The 11,594-nt window shown below is 35.0% G+C and overlaps 1 protein-coding gene across 1 annotated transcript; it reads left to right on the top strand.

Moving 5' to 3' along the window:
* The first annotated feature begins 3,545 nt into the window (after positions 1–3,545).
* Positions 3,546–6,647, top strand: LOC125672217 (toll-like receptor 4). The gene is made up of 2 exons (XM_048908376.2): positions 3,546–3,616; positions 3,798–6,647. Exon 2 carries the CDS (start codon positions 3,825–3,827, stop codon positions 6,408–6,410), a length of 2,586 nt encoding a protein of 861 aa, XP_048764333.1. The 5' UTR covers positions 3,546–3,616; positions 3,798–3,824; the 3' UTR covers positions 6,411–6,647.
* The last annotated feature ends 4,947 nt before the right edge of the window (positions 6,648–11,594 follow it).

Genomic DNA, 11,594 nt, shown 5'->3' with positions numbered 1-11,594 from the left:
TCAGCATATTGCTATTAACAAAATGTTGACACTGTAATTTCTCTAAACGACAGTCGACAGCATCAATGTTTTCTTGTATTGATAGAAAGTTGCGAAAGTATATGCCCAATTAATTGTAGTAGAGTTACCGCTCTTGCCCTTCAGTAAAAACAGACAGCACACATGCAATGATCTTAAATAGAGTCTCTATGAACACGATAAAAACTGTTCCGTCTGTTAGATATATGTACGTAAAGACTCAAATCAATTCAATTCAATTTATTTGCTCAAACCATGTTAAACGGTACATAAGGTACAAGAAATATAATACATGCAAGAAAAATCGTCAGAGGTTCATATATGTAACAAACTTACTTTCTTAGATACCAGAAGGGAACATAGTATACACTGTGTGTATAAATAAACATAATAGTAATACGTTTAAAAGTTAGCTGAAGAACAATTACGAAGAACAACAGACACATCTCAAAAATATGAGAAATAAAAACACAGAGATTTCTTAATATTTTCACATCTTGTTGACAATAGATTAAAAAACTTCAGAATATTTGGTCTTTCATAAAAAAAATTGTCTGTATTTTTTCCATAATTGTGAAAAAGTTGGACACTGTAAAATAATATGGAATTCATCTCCTATTTCTCCTTTATTACAAAATGTACATAGTCTTTCATTCTGGGGAATATCATACCATCTTCCTGTCTCTCTGGGTAAACGGTGATTTGAAGTGCGAAATTTCATAAATAACTTTCTTAATTTTACAGGCAAAGCAAGTACATATAAACCAAAAGAATGTTTGAAAAGTTTATAAACCTGGCCCTTAGAAGAGTCATCAACATCGGAAGACCAGTTCTGAATAAATTAATCTTTCAAAACCAGATTAACTGTTGTAGATAACCATTTAACATTTACGCGAAAACCTTGTTAATTCCAAATATTTGAAAGCCCACACATGTTTGAAAATTTTTGAATACAGTCAATCCAAGGGTTTTATATTCAAATTTATCATATTGGTTACAAAAATATCGATAAACAATATAACTCCGTTTACCTGATCGGGATTTAGGGCTCATGGCGGGTGTGACCGGTCGACAGGGGATGCTTACTCCTCCTAGGCACCTGATTCCACCACTGGTATGTCCAGGGATCCGTGTTTGCCCAACTATCTATTTTGTATTGCTTATAGGAGTTTTGAGATTGATCACTTGTTCGTTATCTTCACCTTTCATTAACAATTTTATTTTCTGAGTATAACAATTTTGTCCAGTATGTAATCATTCTTGTATGAACCTTGATATACATCGGAAAACGCCCAGATTCTCCATATATCATATAATTAGGAGTTGAGCTTTTCAAATTAAAAACAGTTTTCCAAAATTTTGAATGTACACCTTCAATTATATCTAGATTTTCATAACCCCATATTTCACATCCATAAAGTAAAACAGGTACAGCCACTTTATCAAATAGATCAAGTTGACATTCTACAGATAAATTAAATTGTCTAATTTTTCGAATACGGATGTATATTTAATTGCTGTTATAAAATTTACTAATTCATTTCAAAATTAAGGATTATCTCCTCATGCATAGCTCTTATCCTTGGACGAATTTGGCTCCACTTTTTTGGCACGCTGGTTTTGGCTATGTTTAGCTCTAAAACTTCATAGTTATTTCGGATTTCAAACATTTCGGTTGAGCATCACTGAAGAGACATTATTTGTCGAAATGTGCATCTGGTGCATCAAAATTGGTACCGTAAAAGTTTTACATTTTACACCATACATAGTTTATTGCGCTTGTTCACATAAGTGCTTTTTAGCTTTACAAAATGTTCCACTCCTTGTTAGTATAATCCCTTAATATTTAAATTCTTTTGCATTTTCTATATTGTTATAATAAAACTCTTTCTTTAACATTGGACCTTTGGAAAATATCAATATTTTTGTTTTATCCACATTTACATTAAGTTTCTACTGTTTACAAAAATATGAAAAACATTCAGAGCATTTTGTAAACCCTCGGCAGACTCGGCCATTAAAACAGTGTCATCAGCATAAAATAAAATCAACATTTTCACGTACACCATTAATGCATCTTCAATTACACTCTCCATACTCTGCAGCCCCACTATCGCAATAAAAAAATTCTAGTTCATCAATATATAAGGAAAATAAAAATGGAGATAAATTTTCTCCTTGTCTTACACCGACATTACGTTCGAAGTAATCTGAAGAAGTGCCATTTATCTTTCCTAAAGATTTAATATCAATATACATATTTCGGATATAGTTAAAACACTTTCCATTTATTCCATTCTTTATCATCTTACTTCAAAGGCCATTTCTCCAAACAGTGTCGAAAGCCTGCTTAAAGTCGATAAATGCACAAAAGTTTCTTTTTTCTTTTCAATTAAAAATCTGGAAAAAAAATGCAGCATCAAAATGTCGTCTATTGTTGAGTAATTTTCTCTGAAACCTGCTTGATTTTCTTTTATGACACCTTCTTCAGCATATACCGCCAGTTGATTGCCTATAATACAGGTAAAAAAAATTCAGGCTGAGTTGGATCACCCTTGTTTTTGTAAATTGGTTTCACAACACCGATTAACCATTCATCTGGTACAAACCCATTGCAAAAAATCATATTAAAAAACTTTTTGTACACTGGTAGAAATAATGACAAAATATTAGAAATATGCTCATTCATAATGAGATCGTATCCTGCGGCTTTACCGTTTTTAAGTTTTCCAACAGCGGCTATCATTTCGTCCTCACCGATTTCACAATTTAAAATGGTGTCCATACAATTAAGAGAATCAACATCAGTAACATTAGGAGTTATGAGATTGATCACTGTTCGTTATCTTCACCTTACATGACTGTCATTATCTTCAAATATATTTTTCAAAAAATCATACACATCATTAATATCTACAGCACATTTTGTATCATGACTTGATGCATTCAAATCTAGGGTTTGTAGAACGGAATTTAGACAACTCTTCTGATAATTTCAATAAAATACGTGTTGACTAATTTTCATTATAGAAATGCTAACATTTGAAGGCGTTCTCTTTCCAGAGTAATTTGTTATTTTGCACCCGTCATCAAACAACATCCTTCCATGGGTTTTATTGTATGGTTTGTTTGGGTTTTTTCTTGTTAATGTAAAGCTGTCATTGGTTTCATATTTGTTCAAATTGAAAATTCTTACCGACGTCCGTCTTTTCTTTCATATCTAAATTACCCTGGAAATTATTTAAAGTTATGAATTGTCGCTTCGTATACAGGTGTAATGAATATTTGAACAAGTATAGTGGGGAAATATTTAGGATCTTTTAGATTCATTTTTGAAATGCTGATACAAAAGGTATAGCAATATTTCAGACCTCAAACGAGTGCAGAAAAAACTGTCGTAAATCAAAGGTATAGAAGTGCATTGAAAAACATTCAAAGCTGAGGGAATGCAACAGGTTTGAAGAAAATGAATAGAATGTTATTATAATGCGAATTTAATTGCTTGGTTTCATACAGCATACTTCCTTGTCCATTTGAACAGCGGCGTTAACTCCGTGCACAAGGAAAGTTAGATCTGTGAGGACACAACTAATTTTAGGTCTGTAAGCAATCTTTTTTTTTCAATTTATATATACTCTATATGACATTTTTTATGTTAATATTTATTATATTTAACAATTATATGTACTTAAGTAAACTAAAAACTTCTGATATAATTTTTATCTCTTTAGAATTCATTGAGATAAGAAACTCATTATTTGGATTTTATTTGACTGTAGAACAGAAGTTTTTCTAAGGAGAAGAAAATGAGATACTATTTCTATTGGCTGGTGTGTTTAGGATTTCTCCACGTCACCAATGCTTCGGGATCAGAGTCTGGTCTATCCTGTTGTTCGCAAAGTAAATGCAGATGTAGCATATCAAGCTTTGGAATCACAGCCGACTGTTCGAATTTGGGATTATTTGAATCTCCAGATTTTAATCACTCAGTGACTGTCATAGACTTGAGCTTTAATTTTCTTCACACTTTCCCAGAAGCAGGAAAACTACCACGATCGCTGAAATATATCAATATGACAAAAAACAAATTTACTACTTTTAGTAACAACAGCTTCCGTGAGTTACCGGAGCTGGTTTACCTGAATCTTTCTCATAACGATTTCAGTCTAAACGATAGAACTTTCCCTTCCGGTGTATTTAGCAAGCTATCAAATCTCCGACTTCTGGACTTACAAAGATTTTCATCTACTAAAGATATGAATGACAAATATCCAACTGCCGCTCTTTCCACTCTTAAGAATTTGACTGCTTTGTATATCAACGGATTACCAAATAGTGTTCTTGGAAGAGGTATTGAAAATTTAAGGCAGTTGTCTACCTTGGTCATTTCAGGCAACAGCGGGTGGTGTAGAATCACACTAATTACAGAAAACACATTCCGACATGTTCCATTCCTGGAGAAGCTGGACATATCAAATTGTGGTGTTGAACATATTGCCCTTGGAAGTTTTTCTTTTCTGAAGAAACTAAAGGAATTATCATTATCACATAACAGACAAGCCACCTTTAAGATATTGAAGAACGTTTCCATCGATTTATTGCAAACCCCGGTTCAAATACTGAGGCTAGAAACACTATACTGCACATATGGTATGGGAATTAAGCTTAGAGTCGAGGACATTCGATACTTTCGGAATACCTCGATCAGGGAGTTATATATCGGAGAAAATAGATTAGAACAGATTGAGCCAGGTTTTTCGCATTATCTTCCGAAACATCTACGTCTTCTATCAGCACCCTATAATCGATTCACCTTTGGACTATACCTGATAGAGATGTGCAGTTTAGATAGTTTAGAAGAAATCGATATAAGCCACCGTCTTGAAGAACCAACCGCGAATAAACATGATTTTATGTGCTTTAATTTCGATGGCATGTCTTGTACAGAAAATAAAAGGCAAGTGAAAATCAAGACATGGGCGCGAAGTTCATTTTGGTCAAATCCATATGCCGATCCATATAACATCACTCTTTGTGTACCTAAATATTTAAGAGTTCTACATATCAACCACGCATCTTTAGGTCCAACATTGATTAATATTACCATCCCTAATAATTCCCTGACCTCAGTGTATCTTCAAAATAACTTTTTTCGTGAATTCAATGGATACCTCTTTGGATTTAACAAAATCAAGCTTTTGGATTTATCGAACAATTTCTGTGGACGTGTGTCACCAACATTTTTTGAATATGTGCCTTCCCTTGAAACTTTGATTCTAAATAATAACTATTTGGGAGAAACTTTGTCTAAAGACAACAACTATGTTTTTAGATATCTAAAAAACCTTCGACAACTCGAACTGAAACAAAATAGAATAAACAATCTTGCAACTACAGTCTTTTACAACCTTATTAATCTTCAAAGCCTAGACTTAAGCATGAATGTCATCACAGAGTGGAAATTAGACATGGGCCGATTACCATCTCTGAAATGTTTGGATCTCTCAAACAATCAGATATCATTTCTTTCGCCATCTTCCACGAAGCAAATTGATAAACTGACCGGGAAGAGAGCTATAAGTATTAATTTAGCAAATAATCCTTTACTGTGCAATTGTGAAACTAAATATTTTATCAATTGGGTGCATCAGCGGTGGGTTTCCAAATCAATCACTTTCATTAATGTCGAAAACTACACATGTTTGATTCATAAATCAAACGAAATACAAATTCAAAAATTCAAAAATACGAAACATTTGAAAGATATCGTAACTCATTTAGAACATGAATGCATATCCTCTGTTGCTATTATAGTGGTAGCAACATGCGCTCTCATATTGTCTGCTATCATTCTATGTTGTGGGTTGGTATATCGTTATCGATGGAGGTTGCGCTACCTATACTATATGACAAAGAGTAGATTTCATGGATACCGGGCTCTGCGGCACGATCATTTCAAATACGACGCCTTCATATCGTACGCCGATGAAGACCGATCTTTCGTTGTTTCAAAATTCATCCCCGAATTAGAGGAACAGTCAGGATTACGTTTATGTCTACATAATCGAGATTTTCTTCCCGGTTACGACATTGCAGAAAACATTCTAACGGCTGTACAACAAAGTAAAAAAACAATTGCCATTTTATCTGGCAATTACATCACATCCTACTGGTGTATGTACGAACTGAACATGGCAAGAATGGAGGGCATCTACTCAAGAGAAGGAGAAGATGTCTTATTTCTTGTAATTTATGACCATATGAGTTCTGAAGACATTCCGTTAACACTTATGGATCTGATGGCAAAGAAATCCTACATTGAATTTCCTAATGATGAATATGGCGATGTTGTTTTCTGGAATAAAGTGAGGGAAACAATAGGACATCACTAAGCTGCTAAACTGTGATTATCGTGCCTTACAATTTCGAATGTGTGATCAGTGACCCAGAATGGATTGTATGATCCAAAGAACATTTAGTAAAGAAATTACAAAACGTTTCCCAAAGCAACGTCATCAAACTTTATGTCTTTGTACACGGCATTCCTTCTTCACAATGAATTAACGACTATGTTTCTTAACATCATATACAGCTGCTTCTTCAATAAAAATCGAACATGGAAATGTTCATAATTATCTTGTTATCAGTAGTACAAATATTATTTTGTTAAACGTCACTCTGATTTTAAAAGACCGCCGCGGTGGGCAAGAGGTTAGGGCGTTCGCCCCCTATGCAGAAGGCCGGGGTTCGAATCCCGGCCGCAACAGACCTAAGTCGTTAAAACAGGTAGTGACAGTTGTATAGCCAAACGTATGGCATTAGGTGTGAATGTCACGGGTCCTTGGAAATGACCTTAAAACCGGATGCCCCGCGTCACAGTAGGTATGACAAGCTAAAAAACCCTAACTGCTCAATAGCCGTAAGCGCCGAGCAAAGGCCTCTATTTGAAGCCCTTCACCGGTCTTGCTGACGTCTCCTTATGAGTGAAAAATTCTCGAGAAAGACGTTAAACAAGATACAATCAATCTGATTTAAAGAACTAGTACTCCAAAGTTGATTTTAAAATGATTCCAGTGTTCCTCATTGACAATATCTTCATAGTATTTGGTGATCAGGTCTTCCAACAGTCCCCCGGGCATGAATTGTACTCCTTTATTAGCTGACCTGTTTTTTATTCGTACGAGACGGAATTCATTCAAAAGCTTCTACACGAGAAGAACAATTCTCTTGCTGTGGCTTTCAACTCGATATTTTGATATTTCGACATTTTATCTATTATTAATATTCATTTTCATTCACATGTCGGTTCGATATATTCCAAAGAACTCCAAAAAAAAAGACACTACAGATAATTCGACATCTGCTTCATACTTGGATATCTTATTGAAAATAAATGGCAAACTAACAACTTACCTTTATGACAAGCGGGATCCACATCGATAACTTCCAATATTTATGCAGCAATAATCCATTATAAACTGCATATGGCGTTTAGGTCTCTAAACTGATTCCATACACGAAAACATGTTCTCCGTATCATAAGTTTTTCAATCGAGACAGGCTACTGACATATAAATTGATGTTACATGGGTTTCAACAATCTCGTTTAAAGTCATCATTTCGTAAATTCTATCGTCGTTATAACGATCTAATTTACAGATACAACCTGACATTAGGTTGAATGTTATGTGGTATGCTTCATTCCAATTGTTGGGTCTTTCTGTTCATACTAATTTTGACTACGGATTACTGTGTTTACTTGATCAAGATATAGGATTCACTGTGGATGTGATCGGACAACAGAGGATGCTTACTCATCCTAGATACATGTTCCCACCTCTGCTTTGTCCAAGGGTCCATGTTTCCCCTGCTCTTAATTCTTTATACGCATTACGAGTGTGATCACTGTTCGTGATCTTTACTCTTTTATCAAAACTTTCTTATTAAGTGAACATGTTGGTGATTGAAAATATAGATAATATCAAAACAATCTAATTATCTGATCCAGGGCCTCATAATCGACTCGGCCACGATTTCCAACAAAGGAGTGTATATACAGCACCATCTTATGAACTTTAATTGTCTTAATCTCTAGAGTATGGTAAAACAAAATGTGCATGCATAAGTACTTTGCTTATCTAGATATCTGTGGAATTTCAAGGTGACAAACTAGGAACACAACACGTCGGCTTGAGGAATTTACCCATAAAAGCGTCAAAAGTTGTGTGAACATAAAGTTCAAGTTCAAGGGTCACAATCCATGGTACCCAGTACATCTGCATGAGATGATCATTTATCCAAGATCGGTACATGGCCAATGTCAAAAGCCTACCGCAAACGACAAAAAGGTAACAGCCCGGACAAAGTTTGTACCTGGTATCGATACAAATTATTCCTTTGAAGTCTCAAATATCTTGATCGTGATCGCCTCTTCCTTCATCTAGTTTACATGAAGTATTCCCGCAAAAATGTACTAGGTAAGTATGTAAATGATGTTAACTCGTTCATTGTTTGGTCTTGGTTGTTTTTGGAAGGTTTTCTTTTACAAAGAGCAAATAAAGAATTCGTCAATTAATTTCAGATATATTTTCGTCAAAATTATGTTAGAATATTAGTTTAAGAATCGCCATATTACTTATTTTCACGAAAATTTGCAATTGAATGCAATATATCAAGTAAAACGAATTATGGATGTATGCTACACCATAGAAATTTGATATGGATGAAAAATAGAAGATATGTACAAGAGTATTCTGAAATTGAAAACTTCAATATTACTTTGTTTAGTAAAAAATATGCAGTTTTAGTAGAAAACGATCTGAAAAAAGTTTTAACTCTTGGTGGACTCGAAACTGCGATCTACAGTTCAACAGTCGACGTCCTAACCTACTGCGCTACTCAGTTATGCGATAAAGCCTTTAATGAATGGACACATAATGCTAATATTTATATTTTCATCCATGTTTTAAAAAAGTGAAGATAACGAACAGTGATCAATCTCATAACTCCTATAAGCAATACAAAATAGATAGTTGCATGGGCAAACATGGACCCCTGGACACACCAGAGGTGGGATCGGGTGCCTAGGAGTAGTAAGCATACCCTGTCGACCAGTCAAAGTCAACCATTTTGACGATGTAGAGTACCTCCTCAAGTCCTTGTTCATCTAACCCTCCCCTGATTATATTCATGCTGCGATTAAAAATATTATTTCGATACACTTCATAAGTATCTCACCATTATTGTTTGGCTAAAATTTGAATATTACCATACAAAACTTTATTAACTATGTTAACCACAAATCTTAAACTCAATGAAAGACATACAGTGTCTGCTTTTGTATCCACAGAGCCTCATCTCCCAACTGCATTCAGTCGCAGACCTGCTATCGATACCTGATTCTAAAATATTTTCATTCCTTCACAAACAATGTATGTGTCTCATTAATATTATGAAGAGTTTTATGCTCACCGTAATGATTTCATTTAACAAAACAATTAACATACACTGCCAGTCAAACTATATTCAGTTGCGTATGAGGGTGGTATTGAAGCAGTAAATCTGCAAGACGGACCCGATACCAAGCGGTAGCTCGCTATGCGAGTCGACTAAAACATCAGATCTTATCTAACCGTTACACTGTAGAAGGATCTAACAGCATTGCGGTTGAGGTCATGTTATTTCACTTTTCAGACTTGACCAATCAAACGACAGCTTTCGCTAACATGAAAAGGGTGCTGTTATATCGGAACCAAGAAGCAAGAGAGAATAATCGAAGAAGATGGCGGCGGCCATGAGTGATGTTGGATTGATTAATTGTATATAGTTTAACCTCCCTCTCGAGAATGTTTCACTTATATGGAGACATCACAATTGCCGGTGAAGGGCTGCAAAATGTAGGCCTGTGCTCGGCGCTTACGGTCTTTAAATAGGGAAGATTCTTTATTCTGCCACACCTGCTGTGACACGTGGCCTTGGTTTTTGCGGTCTTACCCGAAGGACCGCACCATTTAGTCGCCTCTTACGACAAGCAAGGGGTACTGAGGACCTATTCTAACCCGGATCCCAATCGGAAGAGCGATGTTAGAACGCCACAGAAATTATATATTAACGATATGCCACAGAAATTATATATTAACGATATGGATGTATATCTAATATCTTCCTTTTCTCTTTCTTTAACGCTGATATTTGAAATTCGTTTAAACTTCCCATGGATCGACGCCATTTTATGAAACTTACAATACGAATATGCTTTAGTAAAACAATTCATGAATGGTCCTTGATTCTTTGTCATGATATTGTTATTGGTCGAATATTTATTGAATTGCTCTTAAAACTGGGGTCAATATACAATGCTGTCAAATCCTTCTCCAGTGTAATGGTTTGAGAAGATTTAATTCTAAAGGCATATGCCGTACATAGGTGGCGCTACTGTTTTATCCATGATACAGAAAGTCAACATGGCGGACAAATACGACGCGTGGACGATGGCTAGAGTCGAAATAGATCTGGTTAAACGTGGTGCCGCCATAAAAGGAAAACAAAACTTGAGTAATATTCCGGCTTCGAGATATATCCGAGTTATTTTCCTTTGTAGAACTCTTGTACATAGTAAGGCGCGAAACAACTTGTTTACACGCGGGAGTGGGACAAATATTCATCACTGCATAAGTGAATGTATTCAGTAAGTTTATCATACGCAGTTTCATCACCCGATTTCGATTGATACACAAATGAAGTAAATAAGCATTCGAGGAGTAATTAAATACTTCGAATTATTATTATATCACGTTATTTCGTTGCTCCTACCTATCATCTCTATGCACCCCCTACACAGAAGAGCTCTCATCTCGAAACTGGCGTAATGATAGGTGAGACATCATATTGATTCAGCGATGAAGTAAAATTCTCATGAGAATTCAATGATATAAACAAGATGAGTCCATGTTTGTTGTGAGCACTTAATTCAATACTAACTCGAATTTTAATCTTTTTGATTCAAATGTTTTGATTGTTCTCTCAGTTTCTGTTCACGACATTTGGATTATTTGTTTACTTTTGAAAAACTCCGGTAATAGGAAAACAATAAAGTCAACACAACTCGTAGACCTACATATACTCATGGATACACGTGTACAGTGCACATGTAGACACATTCTTGATATGCTCGTATCAGGGCGATAGCTAGTTAGCTTACGCAAATGCACCGGTAAGTACCACAGTCACCTGAAGTGTGGATAGCGTGTACATAGATCTTGTTTACATACCCCACCCCCCTTCAACCCAATGAAAAAACAAAATATAAAACAAATAATTTATCCAAAATATGTTATTCTCCCCATTAATCATTCTGTATAGTCAGTTTCTAGTTTATAAACTTTTGAGATGACTACTTGCGAGATAATATTATAAATGCATGTACATATACATTCTATTCTATATATTAGCATCTCACATTTGTCAATTTAATTGATAAATTGTCATCTCAAAAGTTTATAGAAAGTAAAAACTGACTAAATCGATGTATGAAGATGATAACATATTTTGGATAAATTATTGGTTCTATATGCAAA

Source organism: Ostrea edulis, chromosome 4 (assembly GCF_947568905.1).
Source record: "Ostrea edulis chromosome 4, xbOstEdul1.1, whole genome shotgun sequence".
In the NCBI taxonomy this organism is placed as follows: Eukaryota; Metazoa; Mollusca; class Bivalvia; order Ostreida; family Ostreidae; genus Ostrea; species Ostrea edulis.
This window is presented reverse-complemented; position numbering and strand designations above follow the sequence as displayed.